The sequence below is a fragment of the Phragmites australis genome, chromosome 4 (assembly GCF_958298935.1).
Source record: "Phragmites australis chromosome 4, lpPhrAust1.1, whole genome shotgun sequence".
NCBI lineage: Eukaryota > Viridiplantae > Streptophyta > Magnoliopsida > Poales > Poaceae > Phragmites > Phragmites australis.
This window is the reverse complement of record NC_084924.1, coordinates 11,666,386-11,682,026: the sequence shown is the minus strand read 5'-3', so window position 1 is coordinate 11,682,026 and position 15,641 is coordinate 11,666,386. Positions and strand designations below refer to the sequence as shown.

At 41.3% G+C, this 15,641-nt stretch overlaps 2 protein-coding genes across 4 annotated transcripts; both read left to right on the top strand.

Moving 5' to 3' along the window:
• The first annotated feature begins 417 nt into the window (after positions 1–417).
• LOC133915707 (magnesium transporter MRS2-A, chloroplastic) lies at positions 418–6,650 on the top strand. The gene is made up of 13 exons (XM_062358971.1): positions 418–901; positions 1,108–1,180; positions 1,358–1,428; positions 2,000–2,085; positions 2,186–2,276; positions 3,544–3,612; positions 4,465–4,545; positions 4,630–4,795; positions 5,342–5,387; positions 5,472–5,552; positions 6,167–6,249; positions 6,368–6,411; positions 6,525–6,650. Exons 1-13 carry the CDS (start codon positions 533–535, stop codon positions 6,618–6,620), a joined length of 1,356 nt encoding a protein of 451 aa, XP_062214955.1. The 5' UTR covers positions 418–532; the 3' UTR covers positions 6,621–6,650.
• A 184-nt stretch (positions 6,651–6,834) lies between these two features.
• LOC133915709 (uncharacterized) lies at positions 6,835–10,452 on the top strand. Of its 3 annotated transcripts, none has more exons than XM_062358974.1 (5): positions 6,835–7,561; positions 8,662–8,952; positions 9,023–9,208; positions 9,393–9,499; positions 10,119–10,452. In XM_062358974.1, exons 1-5 carry the CDS (start codon positions 7,441–7,443, stop codon positions 10,134–10,136), a joined length of 723 nt encoding a protein of 240 aa, XP_062214958.1. In that variant the 5' UTR covers positions 6,835–7,440; the 3' UTR covers positions 10,137–10,452. The 3 variants fall into 3 exon arrangements, with proteins under 3 accessions (XP_062214958.1, XP_062214957.1, XP_062214956.1); XM_062358973.1 differs by having other exon boundaries at positions 9,023–9,226; XM_062358972.1 differs by lacking the exon at positions 9,393–9,499.
• Positions 10,453–15,641: the final 5,189 nt, after the last annotated feature.

The window sequence follows — 15,641 nt, the reverse complement described above, 5'->3', positions numbered from 1 at the left end:
TGATATTGATAAATAAATTTATTTGTATGAGCGAATGTAACAGACTGTATTACCGGGTTAAAATTATATGCATTCATGGTATCCATTTTTACAATCCATCGAGTGGGTATCCATTTTTACAGTGTCTGCGCATGGCCCTGTGAACGACACGACCCATCGGTTTCGCCGGCGTCCCCGGTCGAGCCCGGAGAAGAGAGCAAGGCGGCCAAGCGGGACAGTGACGCTCTGCCGCCCCCAACTAATCAGCACCACACACGTGTCCCTCCCTCCTGCACTGGGTCCCACCTGCCAACGTCAAACCCCACGTGAACACCGCATCCGCGGCCGTGCGATTGCGGATCGGACGGCCTGGGTCGCCCCGGGTATGAGCCCGCCCAGCCACCAGCTCAACCACTGGTCAGGATAGCGTCTTCCCGCTCCGCTCCCTCCGTCGCCTTCGAAATCGAGACCCGACGCGAAAAATAGCCATTACCAAAGCCGTAAGCCTTGGGGAATTTTCACGGTGCGCGATCCCGCGCTTGATGCCCCCACCATGGCGTCCGTATCGTTGTCCGCATCGTCGCAGGCCGGCCTCCTCCTCCTCCCGCTGCCGCTCCTGCATCCCGCCGCCGCCGCCGCCGGGGCCTGCCTCCGTTACCGCGTGCCCAGGCTCCCGCCGCTGGGGCTGTCGAGCGTGAGGAAGGGAGCGCTCCTGCCGCTTCCGGCGCCGCGGGCGGCTGAGGGGAAGGATGGGCGGGCCGTGACCAAGGAGGAGGAGGTGGTGGAGGAGGAGGAGGTGAGGAAGGACGGCGAGGAGGAGAGGGGAGTAGGTGGTGGGGAGGCGCGGGAGGAAGCGGCAAAGGGCTCGGGCCGGTTTGCCGCGGATTACATATCGCTCGGCATCAGGGAGCCCGTCTACGAGGTAGGCAGCGAGCAAGCTAAGCTTCCCTCAAGCCTGAAATGCCTTCTTACTAAATTCGTCACGCTCTGCTTCATATTGCATTGGCGCTCCATTCAACATCCGTAATCTGGTCATCACGTATCCAATTCATAATAAGCATGTGCACTTGGTGTTTTGCTCGTCATGATTTCTCATTGACCTTAATCACGATATCGAACTTTACCCAGGTGATAGAAGTGAGATCTAATGCGAGGGTGTCCACCAAGAAAATAAGCCGGCGGCAGCTACTGAAATCAAGTGGTATGTTAAAGGAATGTGTTTCTCAAGCACTGCGCAAAATACAACAACTTCATTTTGTACTACTTCATAATTGGCTGGTAGTAGCTGTAAAATGCTCAATCCGTGTAATTTACTATCTATCTTGCGATCTCCAAGCTGCAAAGGGTTTCTTCTGATTCTCAACTTTTGTGCTGCTAGGCCTCCGTCTACGAGATACTAGAAGCGTTGACCCATCACTATGGTTAATGAATTCAATGCCTTCACTGCTGGTAATAGGACACGTCCAATACTTATTATGCAGATATTTTTTTTACTTTTCTCTCTCTATATTTTCCAGTTGTACAGACAATCGTTGCTTCCATGATGTATACACAAGTGTCTGAAAGACAATATAATTTTTTTTTGTTTCCACTGGTTTTTTGTCCAAGCTACTTGATGTGATCAATTTTTATAGTAGATTATGGAGTGCACAAATACTTGAATTAGAGAAAAGAAAAAAAGTTAATTTGATCATACCATTTCGGTCACACTTTCAGCTCGCGTTGCGTGTAGCTGTCTGTTTCCAAGAAAATCCACAATATATTGAGTTGAGGATTAAGAGGAATTACTGTGGATTGATATCCAGAATATTTCTGCGAAATTTTATTTTGTAAATTTATGTATTAATGCATTCTAGTTGGGATGTCTGTAGCTCTGTATTGTTGTTATATCATCTCCACTGGAGGGATTAGTTTCTTTCCTGATATTGCATTTTGGTTGTTGTTTCCATTGTCTCCTTGCACTATCATTCATGTCGCTCCTAAACATCATGTAAAAATTATGTTTCATCATTTATTGTAGGTACGTGAACAAGCTATATTGGTCAATCTTGGTTCCTTGCGAGCAATTGCAATGCATGAGCGTGTTCTTATATTCAACTATAACAGGTCAGTTTGCACGTTTAGTAATAAAAAAGTTATTTTCTTTTGGTGAACTTACCATCAATTGTGTTACAAACTTATCAATTATTTTCTCTAACTTGAGTAGCCCAGGAGGAAAGGCCTTTTTAGAGTCATTACTACCTAGGTTAAATCCAAGAAACATCAATGGTGGGCCTGCAATGCCTTTTCAGCTTGAGGTAATGGATATATGGATATCCTTGTATTAATCAATATTTGTAGTCTGGGAACAGTCGTGATATAATTATATGTTATCACTTTAATGTGTTTTCTTCTCTGTTTTCCATCGAAAGTGTACTTTGAATTTAAGTTACATAGGATTCAGGAACCTCAGGATTGCTAAGAAGGGCTGCATATTTGTGTTTACATCTACATTGTACTTTCAAGTTTCAACAAATAACTTATGTATGACATCAATAAGTGCTTCTTATGAAAAATAATTTATTTGCATCACCACCCGAATTAGTTATTCACTCATGATTTTACTAAGTTCTCTAATCTGATATGTGGAATATTGAACAATAATAAGGGCATCATCCATTATTCACTAATCTATGGTTGTATACTATGTTGATTGATCTTGTTTAATATTATGAGCTGTGTTATGGTGCTTGGAAGGAACCTAGGGGTACCACAATTAAAAACTAACATACGTTGATTAACTGGGGGTTATTTTAGGGACAAACTTTTATTATTTCCCGGGTCATCCGCTCCACGTTCCTGTTTGGCCATTTCCTTGCCGTCATTGCCTCATCGTCCCTGCAGTCTGCACCTGATGCCCTGGTCATGGAGCGGCCGCCGTTGTCAGTTGTCATTGCCTTCCAGTCCATCCACGGTTCGTCTCTAATCGCGTGGCCAGTGGAGCCATTGCCGCTCCGGCGCCGGCTGCGGACCGCTGCCATCCATCCCTGTCGTCAGCCTCTAAATTCCATGATTTTGTTCCTCGGTGCTGCTACAGATTTTGACATATTCCTAATCGTGTTCTGAAGTTTGAAAGCATTGCAAATAGAAAACGGAAGCTAAGGAATCAGAAAGCAAGTTAGTGAACACATTTCATTCTCATTCTGTAACCATTGAGGTTTGATCCAACATCGAAGAACAGGAGTGGTTGCCGTGTTGTATTAGTCTGTCAGATCATAAATTCCAGCGGTTGTACCAATTTACCAACTTGACATTCTATCCTACTTTTAAGTTAGTACCTGCGGGTACCTTCACAGAGGTACCTTTGAATATTAAGCGTTTGATTACTACAAATGAACGGTTCTCATGATTTGGAAGTACCATAACACATCTCTAATATTATATTCAACTTTTGTTTAAAACATTGGTAGCAAAATATCGGTTTTATTGTCTTTCATCTGCATTCGAAAAAAATCATGGTATGCCAGTGTGTCAAATATTGGGGAAATACAATCTGATTTTTCATTGTGATTTCCTTATGTTCAGGTTGTCGAAGCTGCACTGCTTTCTAGAATACAAAGACTGGAGCAGAGATTAATGAATATTGAGCCTCGTGTGAGTACCATAAAAGTCCCTGCCTCCTTAAGCCGTTTATGTTTCATATGACTCCGTTGCTCTGCTTGTACAAAATTGTATATGAGGACGTTGTTAGTTGTTGTTTTCATTGTATACTCAATATAAGGATCATCACTAATATGTTCTCACTAAATGATTTCAGACATGTAAACTGCTGCTCCCATCCCCTATTTCCTTCAATGTTCAATTTAGACAACTTTCATAATAGTACATACAGTGGCATTCAAACGGTAACGCTGACACTTATTTCCATCTCTTGCACGCCTTTCAGAATGCCCAACTGCAAATTTGCAGACCCTACACTCTTTCCTATAACACATTTCCCATCTGAACAGATCACAGCTCCAGATCTTCAGCTAAATCAACTGGTACACAGCATAAGAGATTGTTTACTCTACTTTCCTAGTTTCGGCTCACTAAGTGACTAATTCTAGCGCTAAGAATCTTCTCTCAATTCCCAGTAGACCTGAGACATGATATGCTGTGCGATATGCTCATTGCAGCACTTTCGGAAAGTTAATCCATTAGTTTGTGGCTACCTCTTGACTCTACTTCTTTTTCAAGCAATACAGTAGGGGAGAGCCCTACCAAGCTGTGTCCACATTTTTTATGTGGTGATCTAGGTATGGTAGGATTGAAAAGTAGTAAACTACTGTACCATAGTTTTTTCTTTCATTTCTTATGAAATGAAGTATTTGAGCTCCTCCTCCTATATTGGTGGTTTAATATGCCACCAAAGGATTTTTGCATTTGTGTGTCAATCTTCTATTACTCAAGCGCCTAAATTTTGATGACCAAACATTGCTTTGGTTATCTGGGTCTGCATCTCAGGTGGCTGCATTGCTTGAAGTTCTACCAAATCGCTTGACAGCTAATGTGTTGGAGCAGCTTCGTCTAAGCAAACAAGCATTGGTATTAAAACTGAACTCTGGAATAATTTTCAGCGGTCATTTCTCGAGCTTGATTTTAATTTTGTGTCTGTATTCATGTGTCAAGGTTGAGCTGGGTTCACGAGCAGGTGACCTCAAACAAATGCTCATTGATCTCCTAGAAGATCCTCATGAAATTCGTCGAATATGCATAATGGGGAGAAATTGTACACTTGATAAGTTGAGTGATGACATGGAGTGCTCTGTTCCTTTAGAGAAGCAGATTGCTGAAGGTACATGTGTAATTTATCATTGTGACTTTACATATTTTTGGAGGTTATGATTGTTGCGTTCATCTTGCTGAAGCTTGCATCGTTAGCTGGATACTTAAATATTTCTCTTACATCTTTTGTTTATTTCCTAGATAAACAGTTGCCATGTGCAAACAAATATGACTAAGATCAGCAAGGACTTGCACATCTCTTAATCTATGAAATTCTGTGCTATTTATTTACCTGTACAATATCTTATAGCACCTGACTTGCATATTTATGGATTACTTCTTATAGATGTTTTAGGTGGCAAAGTACAATACTACAAATACCATGTGATAGTTTATAAAAAAATGATTTTAATGAAAGGAAGAAGGCAACTTGAATAAAAGTGGGAGTGACGTATAATGTTATTCAATTTGCAGTTTGTATTTCTCTAGGTTTTTGTGGACTGGATGAGATATTTTCTACAGCAATGAAGTTCCTTTGATGACCTGTTATCTATTATTTGATGGCAGAAACTGATCTATTTTTACTTGATTTCTGTGTCATTTTTTGTTTTAACAGAAGAAGAGGAAGAAATTGAAATGCTATTGGAAAATTATCTCCAAAGGTATTCCTCTCATTTCCTGCAAACGTTTTCTTTTCTTTTCCCCCCTTGCTTGGCATTGTCATTTCATCGTGCATTTTCTGTCAGATGTGAATCGTGCCATGGTCAAGCAGAAAGACTTCTGGATTCTGCAAGAGAAATGGAAGATTCAATTGCAGTGAACTTAAGGTCTGTCCATTCTCACCATGAGCTGATGAGCTCAAGAAATGTTGCATGTTTCACTTTCATCATTGCCTTTGTTACTAAAACATGGTTGACAATATGCACACCTTTGAGAACTTTTTGATCCTCAATATGATTTGATCATTACGATAAATATGACAATTAAATTCAATACAGCTAACAAAATTTGAATATAAATAAACGACCATCTGTCACATGCCCAATAAGTTAATATGCTTATTTCTTCAACCAGGACAACAAAGCAACCGTTGTCTTCCTTCTTTCTACTTCTTTCCCCTTTTTGAATTGAGTGTGGCCAACGTCGTATATTAAAGCATGCCTGTCAACTCTGAATTTGTCTAAATCATACAAAGATGTCAATTAAACTAAGACTATCTTAGTATCTACAGTCAAATTAAACAGCCACGTTGCATGTTACTTGTCAGCTTGCATCCTTTCTGCTGTTTTTGCCGGTTCCTGGCTGTTTTCTGATCCCTGCCTCCAACAATTGAGAATTATGAGATTTTGTTACTTTGGTGAATATAAACTCTTTGATGAGAAACATATTTTTTCTTGTAATGGATGATGTTTTTTCCTTACCATTGCTTGAAATCTTGCAGTTCCCGACGACTTGAAGTAAGTAGAGTGGAGCTGCTACTTCAAGTTGGAACATTTTGTGTTGCAGTAGGAGCATTAGTTGCAGGTATAGAAATCTCACGTTTTGTTCCTTTTGTAAATTATGTTTCATCTCAAGTTAGTTATTTTTCGGATCTATTTGCTATACCAATCTTAAAGTAAAGCCCTGGTATTTCCTTTTGTAGGAATATTTGGCATGAATCTTAAATCATATCTTGAGATGAACGCGGTATAGCCCTATACTCCTGATTTTTATTCTGGTTCTGTGCCATGTATCGGCTCTAGCTGTAGTCAACAGAGCATGCCTCTCCTATTGCTGACAATAAGTTTGTTTTCGAGCAGTGGGCATTTTGGGCGACGACCGGTGGAATAGTAGTTGGAGCAGTAGCTGGATTTTTCCTCATGTACTCGTACCTAAAGGCTAGGAAGATATTGTGAACCCTGTAGCGTATGTATTCTTAGTACTGTTTATCCAACAAAAACGGTCAAGGCTATGCTCACGTGCAGTCACAAGTCACACAGAGGTTAGGATAGGTGGGTTGGAGAGGTGGCGCTGAGGCGTGCGAGCCGGGTCACGAGTGATCAGCACGGCGATTTTTTATTTTTAAAATTTGTAAATCTATACTTCTGTCGCACATGCCCTTCCAACGAAGGACAGGTTTAAAAAATATAAAAATAATATGTATCATAATTTTTTTCAGAATTTTTCATAACTATTTTGATAGCGTTTTGAATTTTGAAGTATTGGAACACAATATTTTTATGTTGTTAAACCTGTCGCTAGTTGGAAAGTTGATGAGTATAGATTTACAAATTTTGAAAACGGACTTATATATTTGCAAATTTCAAAAATAAAAACATAGACATAAAAAAATTCCTCCACAGGCTAGAGAGATTCATTCAATACATCGAGATCCTCTCTTGTGAAGTCAGAGTCTTATAGTAATCTATAGGTGCTATAATAATATATATTTGGACACTGTTCACACAACGCCGAGTTTCACTGTTCGTGGGAATACGGTAGATCATATTGTTCGTTTACAGAAGTACTGTAGCGTCAAATCTTGTCCATCTGTTTTATATCGAACGACTAGTTTTTTTTTTATACAACGGTTAGGTTTTTGAAGTCACCGTGACAGAGGATCCTGATTCGTTTTGGTGGTGGGGCTAAAAGCGCTTTCCTCTCTTTTACCAACCAAGCCCGCAAGCAGGCTCAAAAAAAAAACCAAACCCGCAACCGCACGTAGACCACCCACCTATGGAGCGACTGGTTGTCTTCACCCATGGAGCGACTGTCTTCCTGGTTCTGGTTCTCGTCGCCGGAGCTGAGGGCAGAGGCCTCCGCGCCGGAGTCGCACATCTCGCCGTCGGCTTCAAAGGTAAAGCATCTCAACCTCAACCCTCCCTCTCTACGCGCGCGCATGCGCGTGCGGGTAGCTCGTGTCATTAGATGATACTTCGTCAAATAAGTAGGAAATACCATTCCGACGGGTGGGCAAGAGATAATTAAATTTGTTCTTCCCCCACCGACAAGGGAGCCTTGCTTGGATGCAATTTGTTCTGGGAGATAGATATGTTACCTGCTTTGTGACTTATGAGCTATCAAATCCAAATTGCCCAACGCAGCAACGCTAAGTCCGCCCCTGTAATTTTGCCTATGTAGGAGAGATTGGGGATTTTTAATAGTGAATGACTTGCTGCTTCTCAATGTTTAATAGTGATTCTGTACTTCGAATAAGTGTTCTTTATGCTAGATATGGTTGTACTTCGAATAAGTGTTGCCTTACTGATGTGATCAGACAAGAATAAATGATCTGGCAAGCTGCTAAATTTTGTGCATCGTTTCTCTTGAACCTGCTGTTCTTTTCCCATCCTGTCAATGAGTCATTTTTCAAATTTCAGTTGGAGATGAGCTGTGGATGTGCTGTATGATGTTCTGTATGTGAATACACCATGTGCCCCTGGATACCGTTTTCCCTTTGTCATTGTGGTCTTCTAATCTGAAACGCGTATTTCCAGTTTCTTGTGTAGTGGAAGCACAATTTGCTAGTGAAAAGATCATTTCTGTCAGGGTGTCCAAGCGTTCAGAGTTCGTAGGATTTCAGTGTTCTCTGTCAGTGATAAGTTCATAGGATTTCTGTGTGCCTTATGCCGTTGCATTCTGCTGCTCTTTCTCCTCATTGTTTCTATGTTCCAGTATAGCATTCGGTTTCAGAGTAGCTTGTACTGTCACTATGTTCTTCAGCCTGCGTTACTATGAGTTATCATGTTAATTTTGCAAGTGCGCCATGGAAGACTTGCTGTTCTGTTCTTGAACTGTAATAATATTGACTCATCTACAAATCTGCAGCATGTGTTCAAACCAATTTATTTTCCAGTCTCCAGTGATTTTTTACAGCAATTTATTTTTTCCAGTCTGTATCTTGTATTGTTTTCCAATAAAGCTGATGAATCCTGTTATTGTTGTTTATTTGTGTAGACACGGCTTCCCATCTGTCGCGGCGCCTGGTTCCCCCTCCCCCCATGATTGGACCTAGCTGCGACTCAACAAGCTTGGCCATGAAGATCATGGATTCGTGTGGGAGTGGGGAAGGTGCATCCAGTGACTGCTGTGAGGCTATAATCACAGCAGTTGACACAAGGGGTTGCCTTTGCAACGTGACCAGTGAGCGGTTTCTCATCGAGGCCGACATTTCCCTCATCGGAATCCTCCAGCTGTACAACAAGTGTGGCGGAGTCCGTACTCTGAGTGACGACTTACAATGCGAGGGTACGCACCTTGTCTCGTTTATGTTTGCTATATCTATTAGTCGACGATACTAACACGAATCATGGTGCAGATGTCCAGGACGGAGGGCCGCCCTGCTCCCAATGCCCCCCAACCCCAAGCAGTGGTTGGTTAAGTGGCTTACGCAGTGTAGGTGTGGTGACGCTGGTATTCACAGTCGTCATCTTTATCATCCTCATAGGGTTGGTAGGGTGGATCATCTATATGTTCTACGAGTTCAAGCTCAGGACAACCCTCGGTAACATGACAACCCTTGGTAACATACAATGATTGTGCTTCCCCAAATTTAGATTCATAATCCCTATTTTTGTATTAATTAGTGTTGTTTTTCATAAGTTTAGATAAGATCCTACACCTAGGATGAGTTTTAATCCTAAGTCCTAACAATCCTTACCCAGACGTTTGCTTGCTGTTGTCTGCAGCTCACATGCACAGTATCTCCAACACTAGGGCGCGGAACGTGATACTTCCATCAGACATTGCAAACATTGGCCTCCCCTATCAAAATCTTGGTGCCGAATCTGAATTGGTACGTGATCTTGGGCATCAGTAACACGTGTAGCGGCATCTTGCAATGATTTTCACTTCTGTAGAGTGTCTAGTACCTTAAAATGTTGGCAGGAAAAACAGGTGAGAGATGCCAAATCCAAATTCAAACTTTGCGCATAAACCTGTTGAAATTTCGAGTAAACTTGCTAAAAAGTCTGATGATTCCTCTCCTTCCCGAATGTTCTATAAAGCGAAGCTAAGAATGACATCTGATCAAATTCTCTTCTGAGGTCTTTTGACAAGCCCTCGCTCCTGAAATTTAGTTCAGTACTTAAGTGAAGCTAAAAAGTTGATGTCATGCTTTAAAACCCACTCAATTTCATCACCAAATTCATTGAAAATTAGAACTTTTAGTTGGTATTGATCATGAACTACTGCACAGTATACCCCTTTCTTTGATTTTCCAAGATGAAGTTGATCAAACACGCTCGAGTTAATACCTGTTGGTAGTTTAATTAAAGGCATGGCATGTTCAATAATCAAAGGCATGCAACTTATGTGATGCATTTCTCGCAATGTACTTATGCGATGCATTTCTCAGTGATCATCTACTTTCTCATTGAGCATCTTTTTAACAAATTACATATATTTATTGGCAGGAACTTGCAGCAAGATAGAAGACCTACCTGCAGTATTAACAAGCATTCGAAATAGCTTCTGCATGCTTAGGCAATGGAAGATCTGTCAAGGATGTGTTTTGGGATATTTGTACAAGTGCTATGCATTGCAATGGACCCCATCATTTTACAAGGGACCCCTGCTACTATATACTCTTATTTTTTTGACAATGCATCAACAAAGTGGTCTTTGTTGCGTGCTTGCTGATTAAATGCACCTATTCATGAATATTCAGAGTATGAGATGCTTGCTGAACGAAGTGTACCTGTTCATGAATTTTTCAAGTATGCGTGAATGCATCCATTGTTTGTGTGACTTGAAATGCATGGGCACTAACTTTCCGTTCATTCTTTTTTTTTTCTGAGCAAGGGTTAAACCCCTGTGTCTACTTTTATTATGGAAACACAACCGTTCATACATGATTTTAACAGTGGAAGTATTAAATAGTCCTGCTCTCACCACTGAAAGACAGGGATGAAAGGGAAAGTAAAAAACAGCCTGGTTGCTGTATATCTAAACAAAAAGCACTAAAAACCTCCTGGCTCCAGAAGCGCACCTCAGCTTCAAATTTTAGACATTCACTGTCAACTGAATCTTCGTACTTTCAAAACCGGCTCCCCACTGAACGTGGTGGCAACAACGCTCCACTTTTTGCTTGGTTTTCAGACGCTTTGCAATTCTTGTAGTCCACACTGCCCAACTGAGAGCTACAAAACAGATGCAATGAAGATGTTCCGAACCAGTAGAAGGGACTTAGTCCAGAGAATGAATTCACCAAGCTCCTGCCCATGTCATCTGCAGGTAGATGTTCTGATCCAGTCAATGAAGAGAATGTATTCATTAAATACAACGAGGAAGGAGGTTGAACCCATCATCTTCATAGCTTTTGCCATTCATCTACTACACAAGTACGCATTTTACATAAAAACTCGCCCCGTTCTGCGACAATAACCAGCTCTAAGAAAGTTATTACTGTGCACTGAACTTTCCAAGCTTATCTTTTCAAGGGCACCCATGAGGAATCCGCTGAATATAAGTCGATTATTCAGCTGCTGCAACACAAACAGGGCATTGAACCACTGAATCAAACTTCAGAATAAGATCAAAGTTTCAGTATAATTTGTTTCCTCTCTTAGTGTTGCCTAGATTGGGACTGGGAAATAAAAAATATCAAAGCATCTACTGCTACTGCTGCTTCAAGGTAGCTATTATAATAACCTGTAAAGGGCTATTGAAGTGTGAGAGAGGTGTGTTGCTCCTGCTGGCACAAAAAGCTGCTACAAGAACGTGCACTTTATTCCTTTTTTTTGGAAGATGCCAAATACATGAACCTTTTACATGGTTGAAATACATTTTTTTCCAATATCCAATAAGAACAAGAAATCATTTTGTAGAGCTCTCTACTACAATAATTCCATATATGCATGGTCAGTGATGATATGGGAAGGTTTCCCCGTATTGGTGGACACTTGCCTAAACGACTCCTAGTAGAATAGGAATTAATAATCCTAGTCCAGTTACATCTCTTAGCTTACATGATTTTCAAGAAACGACTCTCCCGAAGCCCCTATATAAAGGAGGCGAGAGGGCTCACATTGCACACACAAAAACATCACTGATCAATAAAGTTGAGAGACTCTGGACTACTATCTTGTGCATCATGTTCTTACCCTTCTTGTTCTTGTTTCACATTAGTACGCGGTAACGGGATATCACAACACTAAGGACAAATGTTGATAATTTAGGTAACTGATCTCTGTCTATGAAACATCTAGCAAGAGTATTAATTTTTACTAACCTGCACACTCATGGGCATCGGTAAGACGTCTAACGGCATCTTGCAATGATTTTCACTTCTGCAGTGTTCAGTCCCTTAAAATGCTTGGCAGGAAAAACAGGTGAGAGATGCCAAATCCAAATGCAAACTTTGCGCATTACATAGTGGTATAGAAACCTGTTGAAATTTCAAGTAAACTTGCTAAAAAGTCTGATGATTCCTCTCCTTCCGAATGTTCTAGAAAGTGAAGCTAAGAGTGACATCAAATTCTCTTCTGAGGTCCTTTGACGAGCCCTCACTCCTGAAATTCAGTTCAGTACTTCAGCGTTCAGATGCAGATTGATTTAAGCCGTTCTCGTGCATTTGTTTTTTTGATGGAAGTTCTAGTGTATCGTCATTGTTACATTCGAGTACTCTAGCTGTAAAGATCGATGATGTTTTAAGAGGAGGAGGAGGTAAATTAGGACACTTAAAACTATTTTGATTTTAAAACAATATAAGATAAACCTATATCAATACTATCTAAATATGCTCTAAGTTTATTTAGTGTGTTTATTCTATCGATTAAAGGAGCTTGAAAACTATCTAAGAAGGTAAATTGTAAGAATGTAAATGCGGAAACGTAAATAAGGTAGAGAGAGCAAACTCGATATAAAGATGTTTATCCCGTAGTATCGATGGTATGAATGTCACCCTTAGTCAACGTTGGAGCTCCACCAAGGATATGCTCTCGGTCGACACTCGATCACGGCTATTGAGCCACCAAGTCACAAAGACAAGGCCTCAAACCGGATGAGCCCCCAAGCCACCAAGGCAAGGCCTCACCACAAGCCTCTCTTTCAGTCCCTTGCCGCCGTGATCACTTTGGAGCTTGAGCCACAAAGGCAAAGGTCTCCGCGTTCCCGCACAATCGTCTTGCCGTCGCTCCACACCAAGTCGGAGGGTCAACAAGCTTACCGGTGACTCACCAAGACTCCAAGGTGCCGGCGCACCAAGAGGTACAAACTAAGATTACTCCTTGATCCACTCTCTAGGCAGCAATCACCTAGCAACATACTCTCTAGGCCTATAAGCACTAATCACTCTTTAATGGTGTGCTTAATCGCCTTGGATGATCACTTAAAGTACTTTGGTGGCTTTGATGTCTTTTTAGATGTATATGAACTTCTCTTGACTCTAACAGCATGCCACACCTTCAAATGACTAAGTGGAAGGGTATTTATAGTCTCAAATCCGCGCACTAGCCGTTAGCCCAGCGGCTCTGAAAAACTGATAGTACTAACACTGAATCATCCGGTGAGTACACTCTCACAAACTAGCCATTGGAACCCCACTCAAGCCTCTGTGAATACCGGACACTCCGGTGTATACTCCATCTTCATCATCATACTTTCCGGTGAGTTATCCTCAGCTAGTTGAGCTAATGCAACCCTCTCTGGAAATAATGCACCAGTGTATACTGTAGCATCTAGGTCCCTAGGTAACTAGTATGTGTTTCGGTGATTAATGACAACCGTATCATTGTGACTAACAATTTATTTTGAAGGGAATCAGAAAAGTTAGTATACAATGATATTTGGGTACTCTTGATCTCTAAAGCGATAATCTGGTCGATCAAAGGAAATGTGCATCGAGATTAAGGATCTTCTAGTTCTAAGTGTCACAAATAAGATGAAGGACACTTAGAGTAGTATATATTTTCTTTCTTAGTCTTTTGAGCGTACTATAAAGAGGGGCTAAGAGTAGTAGCTTGATCTACTTGAGTCTAAACTTGGTTTGATACACACTTGTGAAATTCTAGCACTAGGTAGCTCATAGAAGTCCATGGTTGAGATGTTGAGAAGTTGAGAAGTTAGAGCTCAAGAAAAGTTTGAATTGGATGCGCTCAGAAAAACTTGCCTCACCGGATAAGAAAAGTTTGAATAGGATGAGCTCAGAAAAACTTGCCTCACCAGATAAGAAAAGTTTGAATTGGATGAGCTCAGAAAAACTTACCTCACCGGATGATCCAGTGTTTGTGTTATTGGGCTCACCGGAGCATTATTTGCAAAAGTCAGAAAAGCACTTCTATGTTCAACGGATGCTCCGATGATCAAGGTCAGGGTATCACCGGATGTTTTTTTTTGACACGTGTCCAAAATTTTCAGAAATGTTACACCAGATGGTCCGGTGTTAGATTGTTTAAAGCACCGGACTAATTTCAGCAAAAGAGAATTTTTCTAGGAAAAATGAAGTTGAACTCACCGGATTATCCGGTGATGGGAAGATGTACTCACCGAACTAATTCTTGTAGAGAAGCTTTTCTGGTGACAAAGAGTTTGTACTCACCGGATTATCCAGTGATTGAAGGTTGAGATCACCGGACTAATTTCTGCAAAGAGGTTTCTTCAGGCAGTTTGAAGTGATCTACTCACCGGATTGCCCGGTGATAGATATGTATGAGCACTGGAGCATTTTCAGCAGAGAGGCTTGCAAAGTGAAGTTTGCCTTGGTTCAACTGATCGGATGGTCTGGTGTCAGTGTATTGAACATATGATGCTTATCACCGGACTAATTCTCAGTAGTAACGGCTAATGACAGCTGGCACTTGGGTATGAAAATTGTACTCACCGGATTGTCCGGTGTGAGTAAGAATATACTCACCGGACCATCCAGTAATAACAGAAAAAGTTGGTGGTTAGGCAACGGCTATAATTTGGATCTCTAGCCTATTAATACCCCTCCACTTGGTTTCATTCCTAGCTCTTGCCACCCAGAGGAGTTTATACACTGTGTGTGTCATCAGGAAGCAAGAGAGAGCACTTGAGTTGATTTCCAAGTCCTTAATTGAAGATGAAGGACATCATTAGTGCTTGAAGAGTAGCAAGTGTGCATCTAGCTGTAGTATAGGCTTGATCTTGGTCAAGTGAAGCTATTGGCTTATTACTCTTAGTGGTTGGCAACACCTAGCCGGTTTTGGTGATTGGAGGTATTCTTGGTGAGCTCTTGGAGTTCTTGTGAGAGATCCGAGAAGAGTTTGTACTTGATTTGATGCCCGCTAATCCGAAGATGGAGAAGTGACAATCATGAGGGAGCACTTGAGTCTTGGTGACTCAAAGGGGAGCGATATCCTTGGTGGATGCTCCAACGAGGACTAGGGGGAGCACTTGAGTTTTGGTTCCCTTTCTTTAGCTTGATTGTGTAGTCGTATTTCTTTGCATATAGATTAAGGTTGCTACTTGTTCTAGAAACCGGAAGAAGTTTTTTTTAATTTTTTTAATTGCCCAATTCAGCCCCCCTCCTGGTCCATTCGATCCTTTCAATTGGTATCAGAGCCTCGTGCTCTTGATAGGCTTAAAATCCTAGAGTAATGGTCATAGGGAATGGAAGTAGCGTGCCAAAGTTCGAGGGAAAGAACTTCGTCTATTGGAAAGTTCGCATGACGAGCTATCTTGAGGCTATTTCCCTCGAAGTTTGGCTAGCCGTCTTCATTGGATTTGATCAACCTTTTACCGGACAACAAGTTAGGTGGCATGCTAAAGCCAAAAATGCTATATTTGAGGGAATTAGCGAAGAGGTTTTCTCTAGAGTTAGGAGCAAGGAATTCGCTCATGAGATTTGGACCGCTCTTTGTGAAATTCATGAGGGTTCTAGGAGAATTCATGAAGAAAGATATCATGTGCTTATGAATGCTCTTAATCAATTCAAGATGCTTCCTAATGTGTTATGCAATGATATGTATTCTCAC

Coding starts and splice junctions, on each gene's coding strand:
- LOC133915707 (XM_062358971.1), top strand. CDS start 533: ATGGCGTCCGTATCGTTGTCCGCATCGTCGCAGGCCGGCCTCCTCCTC. Junction 2,086..2,185: donor CTTATATTCAACTATAACAG/GTCAGTTTGCAC, acceptor TAACTTGAGTAG/CCCAGGAGGAAAGGCCTTTT. Junction 6,412..6,524: donor CATATCTTGAGATGAACGCG/GTATAGCCCTAT, acceptor GTTTTCGAGCAG/TGGGCATTTTGGGCGACGAC.
- LOC133915709 (XM_062358972.1), top strand. CDS start 7,441: ATGGAGCGACTGGTTGTCTTCACCCATGGAGCGACTGTCTTCCTGGTT. Junction 7,562..8,661: donor TCTCGCCGTCGGCTTCAAAG/GTAAAGCATCTC, acceptor TTATTTGTGTAG/ACACGGCTTCCCATCTGTCG. Junction 9,209..10,118: donor CAAGCTCAGGACAACCCTCG/GTAACATGACAA, acceptor ATTTATTGGCAG/GAACTTGCAGCAAGATAGAA.